General features: G+C 45.2%; 1 protein-coding gene across 1 annotated transcript in view; it reads right to left on the reverse strand.

Annotated features, from left to right (window-relative positions):
* The window catches only part of LOC131263614 (dipeptidyl aminopeptidase-like protein 6), a 44,813-nt gene extending 23,075 nt beyond the window's left edge, over positions 1-21,738 (reverse strand). The window contains exons 1-2 of the mRNA XM_058265844.1: positions 21,700-21,738; positions 3,514-3,609 (exon numbers count right to left, since the gene is read on the reverse strand). Coding sequence (XP_058121827.1) covers positions 3,514-3,609; positions 21,700-21,738 — 135 coding nt within the window. The remainder of the gene's footprint in view (positions 1-3,513; positions 3,610-21,699) is intronic.
* Positions 21,739-22,884: the final 1,146 nt, after the last annotated feature.

The following is a 22,884-nucleotide window of genomic DNA, read 5'->3' on the forward strand; positions in this document are numbered from 1 at the left end:
GTCCTCAGTTTCAACAGCTGGTGGTGGTGGTGTGCTCTCCGATTTGGAATGTTTCACATTAGAAACAGATGCCAATTCAAAGCCGGACAGTGGCTGTGAGCGTTTGGTACCTTTGAAGAGTGGATATTTTAAATTAAATATTAGTTTCTGCAACTAGAATAGATTTAAATTCCCAATTGCTTGATGAATGTTTTGTGTGTTGGGCGTCCTTTCACCATTCACTGTTGAAACTATTTCCCGGTAAGCATTGCACACTTGATCCAATAATTCCTTTATTCATCTGATGCAGCAACAACGCATGCTGCGCTCTGTGTACATTGATGCAGCTTCCGCATCGTTTTACTCCGAACCGCACGGACAAGGACCCGAAAGCAATTAAATACAATTTTCAAACAGCAAACGGTTTGCCGGAACGTGCTCGACCGACCGGACTTTGGAAGCGTATTGGTCCCGAACGAACCACAGAAACCATCAGCCAACCGGTTTAGTTGTTCGGGTAGCATTCACCTTCCTAACGGAAGCCCTCATACAATAACGGGTTGAGGTAATTAGACCATTTTTGAGTGGGGAAATGCTTTATATTTTAATAAATTGCAGCGTGCAGAGTTGTACGTGTCGATAGCGACGAATGGGTTGGTTTCAAGTGGAAGTTTTTACCGAACGAAACTGTTGCCGACGTGAGAACGGTAGAACACTTGCCAGACGATGGGGCCAAAGGCAGCGTGGGTTGGGGTTCGCTACCTCTTTCCAAGGTTCGACCTTTGCGCCGGAGGCTACATCGATGATTGACGGGCAAACGGAGCTCACGAAAGAGGAAAAGTAGCCCAAGTTCAATCGTGGGATTTTCGTAGGAAACCGTTGAAAAGGCAAAAGGGAAAAAACGGAGAAGTTCTTCAAAGGTCTGCGTTCGTGGAATGGAATGCCATGGAACACGAAGTTGCCGAATTGCGTGCGTGAAAACAGGTGCCTTAATTATATTGGCGAAAACCGCCGCTTGTTTATATTGTTCAAGGTTTTGGCTCGCTTGTGTCTTCAAAGTTAAACATGGCGATCAACTTCGTGAAGCATTCTTTGGAGGATATTTGCTATGTTATTCCAAGTGTTGGTGTAATCTTTTTGTGGGCTTCCTTGCATCTTCTTCCAAATTTAGGTTCAATATTAAACATTCTGTTCGCATGTCTCGCTAGGCAGTATTTTCATTCAACAAGATCCAACCGGAGTAAACACTTGTCTAAAAATGTACTTTACGCTTCTTACTTTTTCAATTCTGTTTTTGTAGTTTTTATGAATTTAGGTGAAGGATCTTTACGGATGGTAACAGCCCAAATTCCCTTGGTAGATAGGGTACTGGTTGGAAACCCTCAGAGAATTGACTTTACGTCCAGTTCGGCCCAACTTTCCCTCGATCGAAGCTCTTAGGTCAAGAGAATCTCAGCTACGTTAACCTCACTCCAGCCAATGGTCTTGAACTGGCCACTGTTTCTCGTGCGCTTTTCTTCTGCACCGTGAGTGGACAAACGGAAAGACAGAAGAACGGCGACGTGTAAGGAAATTAACCACATCGCCTCAAGTGCACGACCACGCGGGCAACCGGAGTGTGAAATAGGCTACTTCAAGCAAGAACCCTCACACACCTCACACAGTGTTGGTTCAGGCTAGGAAACTTTCTTCCAAGAACACCCCCCATCCTACCCAACTCGACCGCCCGTGGTGGAAAATGCGTAGACGATGGATGGTGCTGGGTTTTTGTGGGTAAATTGAATTATTCGGTATATTGAATTTGGGACGAATCCAATCGGCAGGAGAATTGAATAGCGAATGGCTCCGGTTCTGGCGAAGGGCTATCGCTTTCAGGATCTCGTACAGGAATTGTATTAGCAGCCAATGTGCTACTGCATGGGTGTGTGTGTGTAGCGGGGGGAAAATGTGTACAGCCGAAACAAAGGTCGTTTTAGCATAAATGATAAATTGGATTCGGCATTGAACTTTTGATGTGCCGATGGAAGGCAATCCCCATAGAACAAGGATAACTTCTAGAACCGAAAGGATTCGGTTTGTTGCACAAGAGTAAATCGATATTTTTTTAGTGAATTTTATTAAAACGTATTTAACTTTGATGGTCGCCCGTTTGATAGAAATCCTTAACATACATGTATACTGTTCAATGTTAAAAACATATGCGATCAAAACATTTGCTGCTCAATGCTCTTGTTGAGGATGGGAGAAGTGTAGGTTTTTGGACGCAAGGACCTAATTTCAGGGTGAGCTGTCATTTTTCGTCAACCGGACTTGTATGGCACTGACATTCAACTGCATCTCAAACATGAGTCCTACCGAATCAAAGTAGGTGATGAATTGTTTCATCAGTTTCTAAACTACACCACCAGTGCTGTTGCCTCAGATCCTAGCAACCAGGGTTCGTAGTCAAACTTTGTTCGCACGAAATCTCTTGGAGACACAACTTTTGAGCCAAAATTCTGCAGCAATGGAGACAAATTCGGAGTTCAAACGGCAAATTAGTTTTGGCGCGGATGGCAGCGATGTGCAGCGTCAGTCGTCGGAGGTTCTCCCGTCGTCCAGCAGCTGGACCCGCACTCGTGTGAAGAAGGCGCTGAACGCGAAGGGCTACATCGTCGGCCGGTGCGTCGGTTCCGGCTCGTACTCCAAGGTGTACCAGGCGTTCTACCGATCGTCGCAGCCCGAGGGTTTGCTGCCGATGCAATCGTTGGCCTGCAAGGTGATCGACCGTCGGCGCATCCCGGCGAGCTACGAACGGCTGATGCCGCGCGAAACGGTGGCCATGCTCACCCTGAGCCACCCGCACATCGTCTCCGTGCAGTCGATCCAGGAGTACGGCCCGTACATGTGCGTCTTCATGGACTACTGTCGCCACGGGGACCTGCTGGAGTACGTGCAGCTCCACAAGCGGGTGCCTGAGACGCGCACCCGGGTCTTCTTCCGCCAGCTGGTGCAGGCGGTAGAGTACATGCACCGGGAGGGCTTCTGCCACCGGGACATCAAGTGTGAGAACATTCTGCTCGCCGGACCGGCGCACGTCAAGCTGGCCGATTTCTCGTTCGCCAAACGGTGCGCTCCGCCGGGTGGGCGAGGTGCTGCCGAGCTGAGCACCACGTATTGTGGGTCCGTCGCCTACACCGCCCCCGAGGTCCTGCAAGGCATCCCGTACGACCCGAAGGCACACGACATGTGGTCGCTCGGGTGCGTCCTGTTCATCATGATCACCGGCACGATGCCGTTCGACGAGAGTCGCGTGCGGGAGGCCATCGAGTGTCAGCTGCACAAGCGCTACTCCTACCCGGGCGGGCTGAAACCGAACCCATCAATCATGCAGCTAATTGACAGCCTCATCGAGCCGGATGTCACCGTGAGGGCCACCATCGAGCAGGTGGCCAAGGACCCGTGGCTCCAGGAGCCGTAGGGAGGGCGGATAGGAAACACCGCAACAAGCGGAAACCTCAACCGAAAGAACGTCAACAAAGGTAGTGTACTTACCACGGAGGTTACGATGAGGGCCAGCACGACGATGATTACGAGCAAGGCAATCAGAATCCCTCGCCAGTTGCGCTGGTTCGGATTGGCCGAGACGAGCTGTGAAAGAGTGGAGAAAAAAAAGAAGAAAAAATTGAAAAATCATACAAACAAACATGGGAAAGTGATAGAAACGAGTTCGATAGTGTTGTTAAGAAAAATACGTCCTTTTCAAAAAGAGAAGTTTGCAATCGAAGGAGTCAATGAAGTAGAAGTGATAGCGTTGCTATGAACGCCCTGTCATAGATTGCTAAGAAAATCTTTAAGTGTTTTAAAGATATCAAATTAGATAAACATGATCGAGTTCAAAGAAAAATGCTTCTATTAATATACAAATATGAAGAATTTTTATTATTTTCTACATTTTCTTATTTTAGAACCGAAAATTTTATAATGGAATCGGACGCTGTAAAATGCTGGTTGATTGATATGGCTATCAAATCGTCGAACGGATGGTTTTTATGTTCTACATTAAAATTGTCAATGCATTTTCGATCCTTATCGGACAAATTTATTCAATAACCTAATGCATCCCATCTATCATCCGCATGTAAGCATTCTAGCAGCCGTTATAAATCTTCTCTGAAATTGTTAAGTTTCGAAGCATCGCCACCACTACCACCACCATTACACCGCCATAAATAACACCAAAACGTGATCTATCAAAAAGCTGCTTTTTTGTTTGTTTTCACACCCGAATCGTCTGCGAGACCATGGTTGGAAAATTTGGAATTAACTAGCCATGTGGGGGAGCTTGGATGAGGACCGATGTAATGTAACGGATCCTTCTCGTATTGTTCACTGGAATAGATACTCGAAACCCATTCCGTTCGCTACTTGTTTGTATCAGTTTTATTTTTTATTTCTCAATCGCAGATTCTGGTGAATAGTATATGTTTGATTGATGATGTTTACTGTGAAAAGGGAAAGGGTTATTGTTTGGTAAACGTTAGGAAAATGTATGTGCACTTTCGTACGAAGAAAAAACCCAAGCGATTGTGTGGTGTTGACGTTTGCACCGTGAATTTAGAACCCTTTGACGCGGTAGGGATGGATATGAAATATTCATAAATCACTCAGTTTGAAGAAAGCTTTCTATTAGAAGATTGCAAAAAGTGCTTTCGATGAAAAATAAATAGACTCATCCACACGGGAGCGAGTAAAACCAACACTCGGGCACGGTTCGCATGGCCAGCTCATTTCGATTCAATTTTCATCGCCCGCTCCGGAAGTTCGGGCGGGAAAAGGCTATAGAATAGTGCCGAGTTGGACCATCTGCATGCTGCTCCGTCGGCCATTTCATCTCATTGTGCATTCTAGCGGCACAATCTTGGATATATTTCTCCACCTTTGGGCATACCTTTGCCATCTTTCGGGTTTTCCCCAGCCGCGGTGGACCACTGCAATTGCCGACCCGGTTCCCGGCTGGGCGGCTAGCGAACAATATTCTGTGCCGGAAGTTGAAGCCGGAAGGCGAGCACCGTTGGACAAACAGAATCCCGAGCACATTGGCCGTCTAATGGAAAATAAATCAAACTCACCAAGTGGGAGTGGTGGGTGGCGGTGGGATGGATGCATCATCAAGTAAAATTGCACAATGTGCATCTGCGATGATGATGATGATGATGCTGGCTGGAGAGCGTGGTGTTTGGAAGGAAAAGTGCATCATTGAATGGAGTGCAGCATCGTTCGAGTATCATCCGTTTATTTTAGCATTATTTCCCTGTTGACCTTAGATTTTTTCCACCTTCCGACATTTCCTTCGCACCGCTGCGTTTACGCGAAACGCGCACAATGGTAGAGGATTATTGAAATTAAAATCCTTCCGGCTTTGCGTGCATCGCATCGGACAGTGTGGCTCACGCGCTGCCGGGGTGATAAAGTAAAAACTCGGTGGAAAATCTCGGGCAAACAGGTACAGAAGAGACGCCTGCCGGGGAAGGAGTGAGTGTGAAGTGGGTGAGTGTGTTCCCGTTTGCTTGCATGCTTGCTTGAAAAAACGGGCTAACGAAGAAATTGATTTCGTTCGTTTGATTCCGGTGGAATAAATGATGAGTCTTAATCCGCCGGCAAACAAGCAGGAAGCGCCACATGGAACTGCCTTTCAATCGGGGGAGAATTGGTTCTTACCGGTTGCGTTGGAGGCTGGGGAAGGAAGGGACCGTGGCTCTGCGACAGCTTTGTGATTGAATAAAGCCCAATCGGGGGATGAATGTTTCATGCCACGTGCATTATTCATGCAATGAGCAGCAGCGCCTGAGGAACACTGGCATATTATCCCGTTAAGTCGGTATAAAATAAGTGTGCGAGTGCTCAAGTATCAGTCAGTTTGATACAAATAAATTTTATTTAAAAAATTGTCTAAGCTGAACCACGTGGAAGAGTTCGAAATAATGGAGGCGCCTGGTGTTTTTCAATTTTAGCGCAAATTTTATGGAAGAACAAGAACATAAACCTTTTTTTAACTTGCATATTCAAATAGATTTTCTGACGAGCAAAAAATTAAAGTTCATTGTGGAAAACTTGCGCTTGAAGAAAAAAAGTTGCGTTAAATGCCGCACAATAGAAGCAGAAATAAAAATAAAAATGAATTAAAGCGATGCTATGGAAAAAGGATACTCTTAAGTCCAGCTTAAGATCTACAACGTTTGCCGGTGGAAAGTTTCAATATTCCCCGCTTAAGCACCAGGAATGGCGAAGGCAAAGTTTTCATGAACTTTTTACTGTCTTGCCCTATACCGTCCAACATCTTTTAAACCTGACAGTTTAACCCCAAAACTTCGGTACTGGACAGTGACAGGACATTCTTGAATGCCGTTCTTGTTAAATAAGGTTTTTCAATTTTTCATCGGGGTTTTCATGCACAAGAAGAAACGCTATAGAAAAAAAAAACTGTCGTGTAGTGTTGCATAAGTTTGGGTTAATTAAAAATACCATAAACTTTTACTATCCACTCCTCGCACGGATGCAGTTGTGAACTTTGAGGTATAAATATAACGGGATCTGCAATTACCAACTGGATCTTGTAGCACTGCAGGTTAAAAGGATATATTTTATGAAGTTATGAGGAGTATCGTTTGGCATTCCTTCCACAGCGGGAGGCAAAATTTATTGCATCGAAAATTTGGCCGTCGTTTTTGCTTTTCTCCTCTTCACGCAGTTCCCAAATAATGAAGATAGAAATGAAATTTCAGCATGACCGGTCTCTGGAGAGGCTGTCAACATTCAAAACTTTCCTACCGGTGCACTACACGACTCCGGTGGTGCAGAAAAAGGCACTGATTAATTTTTATGATCCTAGAATTAGTCTCCATCAACGCTGACTTCGTGTTCGGTGGGAAAGTTCCCTTTTTTACCATCGTAGCCCAAAAATTCGTTAACGGTCGGCGAAAGAACTCAACGCCTGGCTTCCCATTTTCACGGAACAGTCACTTGAGGACAGTAAAAACTGTTTTGAAAAGTCCTAGACTTCACTTTCAGTCCACCGTTTCCAGGCTACTTTCCGGCCTAGGTTTGCTACGATGCTGACTCGATGTGTTTGAAATAAATTTGATCATTGGATTAAATAAATTTATTCTGCTACGTGTTTCGATCCAACGGCTGACACGCAGCAAGCCAGGTGGAGGTGAAATTGGAAAATCCTACGAAGCGTGTGCTTGTGTATGTGTGTGTTGGTACGGTGGTGAAAAATGGTGGCGTCGAAAATCGACGAATCGACGAACCGAATGAAAATCGATTCTAAATTGTACACTTGAGTACAGTTTGTCTGGAGACAGCCGAAATTGCAGTGGTAGCGAAAAGTTTCGTTCGATGGTTGGTGGAAGATAGAAAGAACCATAAAATATGCCATAGAAAAATATGGTTCCCCTAGGGTTTCAGTTTTCATGAAGTTTTCAATTTACTCGGTATATAATATGAAGTACAGCAAGTACGCAAATTCTATAAAACATGTTTTTAAGTTACTGTGAAAATGGCAAATTAAATTTTCTTCAAGAGCAAATGAATGCTAGTGAAAATATGCAATTACTCGAAAGTGTTTTATTCGAATAGGTGCTATAATACCACAACAAATCGTTTTCAATCTCCTTAAATTTAATTAAACCATATCGCTGCCATGCAGATCTTCAGGTTGAAATCATTATTTTTCCTATTTCATTTATTGCAATAAAGCTGCAGGACAGGTTTCGATCGATCGATTCCACCCTTTTTGTGGCAGAAACCCCCCGATAGGTTCCAGGTGGAACGCATCATTCGTTTCTCGGTGGCCTTCATTTTGAGCAAACATATTGAAAGACGTTCCGCCGGATACAATGTTCGTTCCGCAGGGAAGACATATATGAAGGAACGAACAAGTGGATCGTTTGAGGGTTGACTCGTTTGATTGCTGATGTGCACCAATTTTGGGCACGAAGCGAACGAGTCTTCTACGTCTCCGGCCAGGCTGCTGTCACAATGGGGATTGGAATGAAAATATTTCGAAATTCGAGGGGGGAAAAATTCCTTACGATTGATTTTTGTTTACGATTCGATTTCAATATAGAAGCGGGTGGTTTTACCTGTCAGAGCAAAGGTTAGGCACGGTTGGTGAAATATCGGTCAAACCGTCATCAACCGGTAACGAACTTACCTTGGCAAGGTTGTCGGTTAGGAATGGATTAAATTCCAACACATTTCCACGAGAAAAGTAATACAATTCGGCTTATGGAACACGGCGATATTAACGAGAAATGTAAACCGATGAAGGAAACGTGCGTTGTATCCTTTACGCTTTAATGTAAAAATTCAACCCCGAAGGTATCAGTAAGCTGTTGCGATTGAATTTAAAAATATATAACTGACACTTTGGCGCAGTTCTGTCTTAAAGATATTCAAACGAATAACATAACAATTGTGTCGAATAGATTGAGATGGTGAAATGAGAAAGAACAGTTTACCGATCAAGATCAATTCTATCAGCTTGAAGACGGACTTCCAACAGAGAAAGGAAACGCAAGAAGGGAAGGATATGGTGAGTTATCGGACGCAAACGATAAAACAGATAGAAGCAAACTCCATTACCATCGCCGAAAAGGGACATCGATTGGCTGCAGCGTCCTCGCCTTCGTCTTCGTTCCTCCTGCCCGATGAAACCGGACGGAAGTGATTTGACCGAATCGATATGATGGCTGGCACGCCCGATATCCGGCCAGTCTCCTTCCCGCATTCCTTCTTCCCCTCCCAACCGGTGGCCTTGATGGGTGGCCGCCGGATGTATTTGCGTACAAGTGTGAACCGAGACGTTATCATCCAGCGGCATGCGACCCGTGGCTTGTGGAAGAGATCGTTCGGTGAAACTGATTTCGGTCCCTTCTTGGGTGAAAGTACAACCACCCAACTTGTGGGCGGGCTTATAGGAGGACTTGAAGGACACACTGTGGGAGGGGACACAATGAACACAACGGACGCAAAATGACGCTGCGAGCGGACCGACTCCTCCGGGCGACGGGAATGACAAACGAACAAGACAGGATAACTGTTCACGGCCCCGGAAACTTCAATTACATTGATGGGATTAAAATAATTCGGCATGAGGGGAGAGCTTTCGCCTGGCAGCAGCGGTCAAGTTGTCCTGCCTGGGAATGTGTTGTTCGGAGGGGGGTAGTGTTTGTGTGATTGGTGTACGCTTGTCCCGTTGGTGTTCGGTTACAATATTCGGCAGCTCGTAAGCGCTTAACTGCAGGCCGTGGAGACGCCCATTCCCGGTACGCTCTTTTCCCATTCGCTTCTCGCAAAATTGGGTCACCGGTCAGGCGGGTTTGGGCTAAGAAAAGGGGGACGATGGTTTTCTCCATTTCGGAAAAAGGTTCGATAATGCTCCTGCGAAACAATATTAAGATGTTCACGTGTTTGCACGCACGGATTGATTCTTGTAAGCACTTGCTTACTTTAGCAAACATAGAAGGGTCCTTTTGGGGGGTGCGTCGAACTTTTCCTGCTTTCCACGCTCCCAACCGTTGAAGGTTTAACGCATCGCAGTATTATATGTAAATGAGCAACAGAATGTTGGGTAAAAACCAGCGGCTTAGGACTATATCGTAATCATAGGATGTGTTTAAACATTCATTAAGATTTGCTGGGCAAACGGCAACACCCATACATATCTGTAGGTACCAAAACACTTTTTTCCTTCCACTTCCGGTGATATACTTTGTCAAATTCAACGAACCACGATGACGTTATGCTCCAGTGCTGCTCCATCATGCGTCGTGTCGAGCGTGTCGATACGAACATCAGCATAAATTTGAATTCGGCCCACACGTGGGTGGCGGAAAAATTAGGCGTTAAAGGTGGGGGGGCGGGTTTCCCGGAACGGAACACACCGATCGTGAGTTTCACATCCACTTGTGCATATACATATTACATGTGTGAACCCATTAGTGCGCAAATGAGCTCATCTTCGAGCCGATCGAGTGTACCTTTCTCGGTATCTCGGTTTGATTTCTACTCCCAACGGTTTGTTGCCGAAATTCAACGAACTTCTCACCGTTGAGAGAAGGTTTTTGCCTCACACAGATACACACTTTTCCGGCTTTCCACGACCACACAAGGGCTGTGGCTGGATCGGAGATGATAGGAAACACTCTCGTCAAATAAATGTCAGCCTCAGCGGACGACTTGTTTGAGTACTTTGTTCAAACCAAGCAAAGCATAAGAACATCATCCCGAATTCCCCAGCGCACTAATCCGCGCGCGTGTGTGCTCAATGGTTGATAAAATATTGGTACACTCTGCACTCGTCAATCATAATCTTCAGCACGATAATAGCGTACTTTACGTAGCGGAAGCCCGAGCATGATTGTCCCATTAGAAGTGTTGGCTTTTGTTACATGACAAATTAGTCCTCACCACACCGAGGAAAGGGAAATGCCCTAGTGCCATTGTGGGGGACCGAGCAAGAAGCCCACACAAGACAAGGGAAGGGATATGTAAATATTTTGTGCGAAAATATATATGTATCTCGCTGTCGGCAAGCTCGGTTCCTTTAGTCTAGGAAGTTGTTCGGTGCAGAACGCTCGTCCTGAGTCTTTGCTAATCTATGTCTGTACACATGTGTATGTGCTTGTGTGCTCGTAGTATAGGGCGCACAAATGTTTACCCTGTCTATCCTCTTCAACGTTTCGAGGGCCACTTATCACAGCGTTTCTCGGGCGAGCACGCTTTCCAACGTCGATCGTACGGGTTTTCCCTTTTTTCCCAAACCACCCTGAGCACTTCATCGTTTTTCCGTGGCTGAAGTGTTGATCGTAACGGTCGCTCTACTCCCTCGTATCGATCAAACGATCCATCCAACGTCATCTCGTCTTAGTGTGTACACACGGCTCCGTCTTCCCTTGGAAAGGAACTTTTTTCTTAAGCTGACGGAAAACAACTCCATCAAATGTGTAACAGCGTAGGAAGGCAGAGGCTTGGGGTTTGGGGAAAACCCCTTGCGAAAAGTGAGAAAAATAATAAAAACGGTTAACCCTTCCACCCTTCCCGGGAACCAGAAATCCTACCGTATCCAGTGCTTGATACTTGATTAAAGATGCTCGCATGGAAAGGTAAACGAAACGTGAGACGATACAATACCGGATCTTTACGAATCATCGGGATTAGTGTGTGGGATTAAGTGAGCAACATCTGCCAATGTGTGTTCGAAAAGGATAAGGATCTAGGAAACAGTCGAAGAAGCGTTACGTCATATTTTGACGATTGCGAGATGAATTTCGGTTTCAACTTCGTGCGTTGTCTGTTCGTAGAACAATTTAAGAATTTATTGGAAGAAATATCACGTCAGCGTTGGTTCGTTTACGTGGAAACTCGTCGGAAACGGCACACTAGGAAAAATATCCTGATATCGAATCCTTTCCTAGAGTCACGTCCTTTTCCGGTTCACGACCAAAGGTTGCAGTAGGCTTGGCAACCAAATCGGCTGTTAGTTTGAGCTGCTCAGGACGAGTTGAGAAGAAGAAAGGCGTAAAAAAAGGACTCCCTAGCATTCCAGAACCGCTCCAGAGCTTGGCGGGTGGGAAAACAAACGATCCTTTTTTAAGATTGCTTTCATTAACGTAACCATTCCGACGGATGCGCTGCGCGGGAATCACGATAATGAGCGCTTCTGCCGCTAAGCAGGCCTTGGTTTTTATCCTTTTCTTTGGTTCTAATGACGTTCCAACGCGACATCAAAGCCTACCGCTTGTACGAATTGGGAGCTTGCTTGGCTTTTTTTCTGTCACCCCCAAACATTGCAACCTGAGGAGCTCACAATTTTGAGGCAAGAAAAAACAATCGTCCTCCTTCCTATGGTTGGATTGTGTGCAAAACAGATCTCGCGAATTGGAAAAGCCTTTTGACAGAAAAAAAATCAGAGAAGAAAATCAGAGGGCAAAAAAGCCCAACCCAACCTTTGGAAGAATAAGGGGAACTTTGGGCCAAAGATCACATACTGTCATGAACCTGGTCCGGGGGCTCGGAGCCGAATGTGACATTTCCCTAATGCGGAAATGATGTTTGGCACGCCTAACGAATGCCGACCGGGTTTGGTGTACGTGCCACGTACGAGGGCTTCATCAAACGGTTCCGAGGGGGCTCTCGTACGCTTGACGGCGTTGTCACCAGCTGGTTGGACGGGTTAAAATTCCGCCCGGGCCACGGGCCATAAACCAGCGTAACGCTGATACTCGATGCGATGCTATGCAGTGATATTAAAATAATCATGATATGGGACGGATTGTGATTTGCTGCTCCGCTTGCGTAAACAATGCTCGTACATATTTATTGCACGGTACGATTAGTTCAGGCCACGTCAAGCTGCTTTGCTATAAATATTGATTTGTATTGCAGGTTTTTGGAATTGTGTTTTATATATAGAACAGAGAAGTCAAACAAGCAAATGTCTTAGATGTTTAAAATATTATAAAATGTTATCCAAAGTGTAATAAAAATAAAACGCTCAACGTCATGTGGAAAATCACACGGCGCTACCGAAGTAAGAACAAGTCCCTAAGTGCAAGTTGTCACTTGATGCTTCATGACCTTAATCGACTTCCTTCCTTTATTGCCTCGTTCGTTGACGAGAAGTCTCCTTTGCAAACCTGTTACCAAATGTCAGCCTCTTCTCGCGATCGATCATTTCAGTTCAACGCTTTAACGAGCTGAAAAGCGTAAACTAACGTTCAATTCTTATGGCATGTGGCTGGTTATAAGGGAAAAAGTTCTCACTTGTTGCCCCATTCTTGTAGGGGGAAAAAGGAAATAAGTTTCCCACTGTCTGCCTTCGAGTAGGATCCAATCAAGCGAACGCTTTTCTAAACGTCATAACGTCATTTTTTTCCTGCATCCTTTTTGCCATCAACGCGATGTCAGCTTGTGTTAACTTTAATAGAATGGGGAGCAGGATGCAAAAAGAAAAAAAATCGGACTAGGCTTCTATTTTCTGTACAATCACGTTGGTATGACTACCTTCCAGGGACTCGGATTACTCGTTTCGCAGCGGCTGGGTAATCATAGTTTGATGAAAATCCGTGTAGTTTTCCCCCGGACCGAGAAGGCGACTTGTGGCCCGCAACGGGATCGGTAATTGATTCGTTGGGGTTTGGGAAAATCTCGCGCTGTTTCGCGTGATGGCGTTTTAATGCGATTCTGATGAAGAAAAAAATCTGCAACTAATTCTAACTTTCCGATAGAACAAAACGGTGCTGTTTCATTGCGCCATGACATAACTTGATTTTGATCCACAGGAAGGATGTTATTGAAAAGATGTTAAGGAAATTACTATGGTTAGATGGAAAAAACATTAAGCTGGTAATCAATAAACAAGGTTTTTAATTAAAGATACTCGCTACAATCTTCAATACAAGTTTGTATGTTGAACAGTATTGTTATACAGTTTAATATAAGTTATAAGTTTTTCTCTTATTTTGCAGAGTAATCCTTTTCTATTTGCAACTATTTTTCCCCTACAAACTGGATTATCAATATTCTTCCGACTCATTTGAGAAGCTTTCGGTTAACCTTTGCCATCTTTACAAGGATTCTCGAATGTTACCGGTTCCCTTTCCATCCGTGTGGAATTGGCAAGAAATGTTTGCACAAAACAATAAACACCACAATGATCGCAGGGTGGAAAACTTTTCCAATAGTTGCATGTTCGTGCAGAGTAGCACGAGTTCCTCGGTGCCGGAACAGTGTTCGAATCGGCTTCATTTTAACGCAAGGGTGATTTTAAGTTCAAGTACCGTGAACGACTTTTGTCTTCTTACAACTCCTTTATGGCTTCGTGCAATGGGTTTTCTTCGATTGCTTTTCTCGACGTTGAACGAGTACGAGTTGTTGCAACATTTGTTTTACCGTGGAGAAGTATTCTTGTTTGTGAGAGTGCTGTTCAAAATGTTGGCTCTAAATTATTTAAATCGTTTTAACATGTAGAACTTTATACGAATGTAAAGCTGAAAAGCACTAATTTAATCATTTCAAGTAATTCATTCAACGGTCATGTGTCTCCTTCCAATGCATCGTCCTCGGTTCTCAAGACTAATGACACTTTTGCGTTACGACCTGGAACCATCCATCATAGAATCCGCAACTAACCGGAAGCGATCCTCGACTTGGCAGGCGAATGATAATTGTGGCCCTCGATAAAATGTCTCTCCGGCAGAACTTTGTCCCGGTTCGTGAACTAGTTTTTCCTTGTTCTCACCCTCGTTGGTGGTGCGCTGGAAGTTGCTGTGCTACCGTTTGCTCGCTGTTCGATACACCATAAAAGTGTAATTCCAGCGGATGAGGTTAAATTAGCTAATGAGTTTTTCTAGCTCCCTTTCGTTCACTCTGGTGCGAACACATTCCGGTGACTCGCAGGACACGAGCATCTTCATTAAAGACCACCAACTACCACGGGGTTTGGCTGGCAGAAGAAGCGAAAATGGAACACCGCGCTCGACTCGGGTGGCCAAGCGGTGCATGAAGATGTCACAACGATCGCAACTTTGACTTGGGTTTGCTTTTGGCCATCCAAAAGGGGGGAAACCCGGTTGGTTGTTCTTTGCGCCACGATGCCTTTTCTTTAAAAGCATCGTTATCACTAAATTAGTGCTGTGTAGTGGAATTAATTGTGTGTCTCACGTGGCACGTGTTCGTGTTCTTTCCCTCTTTTCTCCACCTTTCCTTTTACCTCTAATAGCAAATTTGCCAACGCAGTTGTCACATCTTCCATCGAGGCGTAACATTCCGAGAGACATGGCAAGATGAAACTTTTTCCATCCCGTGAATATGTTGCGATATATGACTCTTCTCGTTGCAGTAAAAGTAGAGTAGAAGGAAGAAGAATAAAAATATATGAAAATGAAGAGACTAACTACGAAATGTTCACTTTTCGTTTGCGCACCGTGAGTTGTTTACTTATCCGCAGCCGGGTGGAAGACACAACTCTATTGTTTAAAAGCATCCGGAAAATTGAACGGGACTACCAAAAAGGGAGGCGGTGAGTTGGGGATATTTTTCAAAATTAAAAATCCAAACATTCTCAACGAACCGTGGGTGAACGGGGTTGTAGGAACAGTGGGCTGGGAAAATACGGAACGTGGGATGTGGCACTCTTGGAGCCATTTTATACATGTCTCCCTAAAATCAACACACTACTGCACGTTTCAGATAAAACGAAGACATTGGGTTTTTATTTCGGTGCAACCCTTATTTGCCCTTGGTGAAGCGAAAGAACCGTTCTGTGAACCGGAAGTAGCAAACACTGGAACATCGTACGTCGTCGCTCTTGGGATGGATTGGAAAATGCTGCTTGTGAAGGAAACTGCATAGGGCAAACTGCGGCACGCAAGGGTTCTGTTGTCCGCCGGCACACATACGAAGCACTGCACACAAATAATTAAACACAGCCTCGGGGGTGGTGTTACCAGGTCACTGTCTGCGGAGCTAGTTGGAATGAACACCAAGCCAGTGTTCTACCCTAGAGAGTGCTCCTAGGACTATCTTCACTGCTCAACCGAGCGGCAACACTTCTGTCTGTCTTCTGCGCACGTCGCCCCACACACGTTCCTTCCGTCGGGCTACAAAGGGTGAACGGGGGCCACCGAACAGGACCTTGCCCACGGCAAATCCCAGCATCAAACACTGAAAGGGATTCATTAACGCCGACACAGAATGTTAGTTTACGGAATCGACCAGCGAGCGAGCGAGCGTCGTCGACCGGAACGGAAGCCTTTTCGGTGCGCCATTTTGCATTCTCTGACACTCCGGGGGAGGGATTTCGCCAAGGCCGACGACGAAGGCCACTTTGAACTGATTTCCAGGATGTTTCGCCCCGCGGGAGTCAACAATGGCGCGGCGTAGCTCTGATAGCGAGGGCAAAATATAAACATTTGCGAAAGCGTTGCCAAACCGGCCAACGATAAATTGTTTCTTCTGCGAACAGTAAGCTGTGACCAGTTCTGAAACGTAATAACAAACATCGGTAGGCCGTGAGCGACGACTTCAAAGGTATTGGAACAGGCAAACCGGTGTCACTAAAAGGTTCATCAAAGAAATGTTTGATCACGGTTGAAGTTGTTATGCTTGAGTCGAGGTTTAGAACATCCCGATTGAATTGTTCTGGAGGAAGGAATGCATTTCCAAGAAATGTTGAATTAAACTGAAGAACAATTAAACAAGGTTTGGTTACTACCAAGATCAATCAAAAGACAGGTCGGGTAAAAGCTATTTTGTGCTCCGCCATTGTTGTGACAGTTGGTTTAAAAAGCGTTAACAAAAATTTCCAGGATACTTGTGGGAGATCTCCGCCAAAATCTTCGCGAAATAGGTAATTGGTAATTCTAGATCACAGTATCCATGGTCTCGCGGATAGAAACTGCTCTTCTGTGTGAAGTCCTGGGATATGGATTCTTTTGCTCGCCGTGAGTGCCGTAATTAAGTGTGTTGGTCTTCCTTATACGCAGCCTTCCTCCAGAATGTCCTTCCTCTCGAATGTCTCAATTCCTTGTTCATACCAAATTTGCAGTTTTACTTCACTTTCCTGGATGCTCGTGAGAGGTAAACAAAATTTCAACCAACTGTCAAAAATGTGCCCACGGTTTTTTCTCTCGTAACATGGTATGCTGCGACCTCTTTTCCATTGACTTTGGGTTACTACGAAGATAATTTTATTTCAAATACAAGCATCTTATCGGTTGAAGCTCATTCATCCATAATGCTTGAAAGAATTTTATCATTAAATTTCTATTGCACTCTGGATGAAGTTTGTACTTTTTTCAATAGATTATGGAGAATTCGATGGGAAGGACATAGGAAAACTCTTTTATGTGGCATAAAGAAGCTTCACTTCTTGACGGATTATGTAGATTACAAAGGACGGTGTTTTTCAAGATGCACTCAATCGTAAACCATTATCCAAATTGCATCCAGTAACGATCGATACGTAAACGTATGCTTATTCAACACTCCCTCCTACCCCGAACAGAATCATCCGTCCACACCTTTTCCCCGACGGAACCTAATTAAATCATGCACAGCACTTATCGAGCTGCAACTATCGAGTGAAATTTGCGTGTTCTACGACCCGTTTCGTGTTGTTCAACAAGCCATAAGGTGGTGCTTCTAGCGTCCATCATCGGAGAAGCCGATTGCGAACATCTCGACGGAAGCCCCGACGTTTCGAACCGGTTTTGGAGTGTTTGTCCGATGGGAACGGCAAGCCCGGGCGGAAAGGACCACTCACTCTCAGTCAAATGGCAATCATGCTTCCGTTATGCAAATGTGGCCGTGTCCGTGCAACGGAAACAGCCACCCGGCCGTCCCGGTTGCATCGGTGTGAAAAACTTCCCCGAAGAGGTCGTCTTGCTGAATTTCGTACAATTAGAAATGCAAAGCATTCATCAGCATCCTCGGTCCGGCTTCCGGCTGTAGGTCGGGGTCTTGTAGAGGGTCCTTGATGCATCGTTGTTGGACTCGAACCCGGTGTGGGTTTGCTTTGGAACATTTTTGTACCCACCAAACGAGGACTCACTGCAACGCCACAAAGAGAGAGATAGAGAGAGAGGGCGGGATAGAGAGTGTTTGACCTGCACAACGAAACAATTAATATCCCATTTTGACGACCGGAGCTACAAAATTTCCGGTCCATGCGTCCTTCTGCCAGGTTCGTATCTCGGTACGACCATCACCTAACACACACACACACACACGCACGGGTTCGTACGCAACTGGCTTAGCTCGCTCGTTTCGGGTGGTGTTTCCCGGCTTTTATTTCTGTTTGGGTTTTGCGCTTCGGAGTTCTGGGACGTTAACTTCGTTTCGCACGGCGGAGACACGAAACGCATTCCCATTTCCCAACGGCACTCCTGGGAAACGGGAGGTGTTTGGGAGTTCGAGGGGGATGTGAAAATTTTCTCGTTATCGTGCCGTCCGCTTCGTGGGGGAAAACACCCGACACGCTGGGCGCACGTTGGTGAAGTGGGATTCGGAAGCAAACAAAAAAAACGTCAGCCATGGATTGAAGGAGGCAACACATTCATCACCATTTTCACGGATGCTACGGTCGATAAATTTCGTTGCACATTGAATAACAGCTACTGGGTCATAAAACGAGCACTTTATGACGGCCAACTTGAAGCTTGCGGTTCCGAGATGAGTGACCCGCTTCCCGCAAAAGCCAACAAAAAAAGGAAAGGAAAGCAAACTGGATGCGAGAAATAACGAGCATCAAAGTCAATGGAAAGCGGGAAAACGGGTGGGAGAGTTTGGGGCGTCCAGCAAGGACGCATTCGCTTCTGACCGTGTGCCTCCCAAAACATGCTTCCCCACGTCGTAAACAGAGCCACCCAAATGCCCATCAAAGCAACCAGGTGTGCGAAAAAGAAAATGGAACGAAGAAGGAAAAAAAATCGTAATCGAATTTCCCCGAGTAAACAAACAGATAAATTCAATTCCGCTCGTTTCGGAGCTGTTTTCGTCTACCGGTCTAGAAATGCCACGAGGAAACCAGAGCTGCATCTCCAGACGCTGCGTGGATTGATTTGTATTTTTCGTTTCACTTTTCATTTGCATAAGCCAATCGAAGTGGGTTTCTTTTTCCATATTTCTTCCCATTTTGCTTCTGCGTTGGCGCGTCTCGGTAAAGTAATTCCTAAATCGTTGCTAGCGCTACGTAACGATGGCTTTTACCTTTTTTTCTTAACTTTGTTTATTGAACATATTTTCCTGATTGGTTTTTCCATCGCAAAAATCAACGTTTGCATTCGTTGGCATGTGTTTCTTTTTTCTGTGTGCATTAAAGCTCGAACCATGTGCGAGTGTGTAGGTCGACGTTATTGCAGCCTCGTAACGGCACTGTTAAATTAATTGCAACTTTAAGGTCATACCACTCTGTGCGGAATGAGATTCTAGGTAATTGGACGCTGAGAAATTCATAGAATGTTTTATCTGTTTGCTCCGGCCCGGAGCTTGATTAACATTCGGATGAGAACGCTGCAGGTAGCGGTCGTAAAGTGAAACATTGTGTTTCACACTGCGATGGAGGAAATCGAGCGATCCGTTACTCACCAGGTCAGGTCGGTTTGATGGGTGTGTGTGTGTGTGTGTTGGGCGAAGTGGGAAAAAGTGGCACGCACATACTATCCGGCGTTCCCTTAAGTGCCGTTAAGTTTAGTGGAATCAGTTTGGTTTGATTGCTTGGGCCATCGGGCTCAGAGGTTGAAGTAGTTGTGTTTAGCTTAATTCAAAATGCCTGAATGTGTACGTTGCGTCGTTTCGCAATTGTTTCAGTGAGTTGAAATCATTATATTTATCTCCTGGAAAATTAAAGGGCGTGGAAGGGCTAACACTTCCACTGAAGTGTTGGTGTTCATTACCACCGAAGCACAACAGTTAATCATTCTCTGTCACATATATCCTCCTTAAAGGCATATTTTTAACAGCTTTTACCTCCTTTTAAACATTCGGTTTTGGTTTATTTGTTGGTTCCGCGTATGAACGTCATTTAATTAAATCGTTAATAACAGGCCGCCGGAAATTGGTCCTCATCACGTAGTAGCCGCTGGTTGGTAGGTTCGTTGGTGCGAACGTGGAAATGTTTTCCGTTTTTTCCCCACTCGGCTTCCTTTTTTCAGCGCCCGTTAATTGAAATGCAACTGCTGCGGTGCCGCAGTGCATACAACGGTGCAGCACTAATTTAAAATGCATGCCAACGAAAATGGGTCGGAAATGAATTGATTGCACGTTGATTATGTTTTTAATATTTACAAACAAGCGGAGTCGTTAGACCTACGTGATGAAAGTATTTTCGTTGTTTGCTTGCTTAAGGTTTTACAGTATTTAAAATTGTGTACATAAACATTAAGTGAGTTATTTGTGCCCGGTTTTTTTTAGCGAACCCATTATTCGCAACTGCGAAGCACAACTCTATCGATCCACGCGATTCAACCACACACACTGCACCAAAAAAGCCCCCAAACGATTTGTTCAACCATTCACACCAGTGCAGAAACGAGCCGGGCCGGATAATAGTCGCGGTTTTCGCGCTATCCGATTACCGGAAGGCATTCGAGAGTGGAAAAGAAAATACCAAACGGATCCGTTTAGCTAACATGTCACCACAAATCCGAGCCACGCGCTACGTGCCCCGAATGCACGATCGCCGAATCTGGTTCCCCCGCAGAACAACATCGGCGACGGAAGTGTGGGAAGTTTTCCGGCCGACTGCGAATCGGGAGGAGTGTCAGCGAATTTCTGGCCTCCCAAAAACCACCCCTGAATCTGTGTGTGCGAGCCGACCACGAAGCTGACCGCGGGACGCGATGCGAAACATTATTATCGCTCGCTCGGTAGTGTTATGGTTTGCGGATTTGTGTTATTTGTGTACGAGAGGGTGCCAAAGTATTAATTCGTTTTGCCACGGAATGGTGGGATGAGTTATGCTTGCCTTATGGTGTTAATATGAATGTTATATTAAATTACGTGAGGCTGATTGAATTTCTCGAAAATTTATTAATATAATACATCCAAACTTCAAAAGAGAAGTATTATACCGAACATTAACTCTTACTGCTGGTTATTTCCGAGACTTTTGTTAAGATCGCTTGCCTTAGGTGATGAATCATTTCAATTTAAAGCAAAAGCAAAGTTGATGTTCGTAGTATAATATGAAAATGGTGTCTGTGGAGGTAAAGATGAAAATTTAAATTAAATTGAAAACCATTGGATTTTATGTGGGAAAAACACAAAACCTTATATCACTTCCCGGTGAGCAAAGAACACAATCACGCATAAAAGGCTGGCGTTTGTAATCTCGCTTCAAGCCTGCAGGCTGTGATTAAAACAAAACAGCCCCGCACACAGCCAGGCATCGGAAAATCCTGCATTTCGCTCGCGGCAATCAACATTCTTCGAAAGTCATCGTTTGCTCGTGACATGTTGGTAGACCCGTTTCTCCGGGGCGTTCGTAATTTTCCCATAACCCAACACTCACACACACATACACGCGCAAGGCTTATTTCTGAAGCTGTCAGGACGAGCAATCCCTCCTCCTCCCCCACTTGGTTGGTTGCGGTTGCGTCAGTCCACCTACGATCATCGAGATCGTGGGGTGGGTTTTATTTTTCGTTGCCAGACACACACACATATACGGTCACCTTACCCATGGGATCGCTTTCACAAATTCGAGACCACTTGAGTTTCTCATAAAATGCTGATCAAAAGGTTATTTGAGTGAAAGATTCCTATCCTTTTCCCGCCCCAAAGCGTGAGCGCTTCGGCAGCGAAATAACGAATTGCGAATCTCTTATCAGCGTGGGACTGTGGACTGTTTTCGGATGAATGGGTTTCGGCGAAAAGTTTTCCCCCGAAATTTTCCTCCCACGTACGCTAAGCGGTGTCACTTGCGATGCGGCAATGACGCATTTCTGGAGAAACTGACGTTCACTTTCGGGGAAACGGGCAAGGCCTACTTTTTGAGTGAGTTCCGCAACTAATCTTGTTAATTGTAGATTAGTAACCGGAACATATTGGATGAACACACTGGCCTCCCGCAAAGCTATCCACAATCCTTTGAATTTTTGTCAAAAACATCGCCAACCAAGAGAGACTCTCTTTTGTTTATTTCTTCCTTTCCACAAACCGTGCACAGTTTACCTTCAAATCCTGTTCGTGTTGGACACGAAAGTATTCCATGATCGGTTGACTCCGAGGTTGACGATCGGACGGAACCGGAAAAGCTTTTCACCACACCACCGTTTCACTGATTGGGGTCGCAAATTATCATCACAACATCCACAAAACGAAAAACTCCGTCACAATCCGTCTGTCCCGCGCTGCCCGAAGGGGTTTTTCCGGGCACCAGCTTTCAAAACCCGTACCCGAACATCGCTTCCAGCTTGCAAGTGGACCCGCGGTCCAACATCGAATGGATCGCGGGGTGCAATTTGAACTTCATGTTGTGCAACCACCTCAATGCAATTTTCCACTCATTCGAACGCTTTTCCAGTGTCCAGTGTTTATCGTTCACGTGCCGTTTGACACACGTGACAACTCAGCTCGAGCCCGGCGAATATGCTCGGGGAAAAGTGCGATTGGGTTTTCCCGCTCACTTGCACCCTCGGTTTTCCTTCTGCATTCTTCTCTTCCCATTGTGCGCTCGGTAAACAAGCTTACGGGTACGTGTGGCTCTGACACAATAGATATGTGAAAGTTCGACATCGATTTACAGCGTTACGCTTGTCGTGTCCTCCATGTTGGACTTACCCACTGATTCGAAGGTTAAAGTCATGCCATGGTGACGGTTTTCGTTGTAGAAACGGTGGTCAATGTGAAGGTTGTTTTTTAAATGAATGTGAAAAAGTGTACTTTTAAAACCTGTATTGCTAGAAAAAATGTATCTAATTATTTAAAAAGTATTTGGCTCTCAATTTGTGTGTACAAAGATCTAATTCCAGAAATATAGTTTTCTTTAAGCCTCACTATCAACTTGCACTCTTTTATATTAGATCACCTGGTGTTTCGAAAGGATACCGCTAGTGGAAGAATTAGCCACGACATTACGTAGATAGCATTAATCCGATCGAAAGCCAATACGGTCCAGCTTTACCTTAGTTCAAAAGGCAGTTCTAGCAAGTCGTTTGTCGACGTTTGTCGTCTCCTTTCTATACGCTCTGTTGAGACTTCAGTTCTTCTTCCAGCAAACCTGCATGAGAGCCTCCCTTCCAAGCGTACCGGTAGACGCTTCATTTCCTGCCAATATCCTGACGAATGGGGACCCTATTCAATTTCCACCGAAGAGGCTACCAACACTCATGATTATAGCGTATTGCCGGCGCACCG

The sequence above is a fragment of the Anopheles coustani genome, chromosome 2 (genome assembly GCF_943734705.1).
Source record: "Anopheles coustani chromosome 2, idAnoCousDA_361_x.2, whole genome shotgun sequence".
NCBI lineage: Eukaryota > Metazoa > Arthropoda > Insecta > Diptera > Culicidae > Anopheles > Anopheles coustani.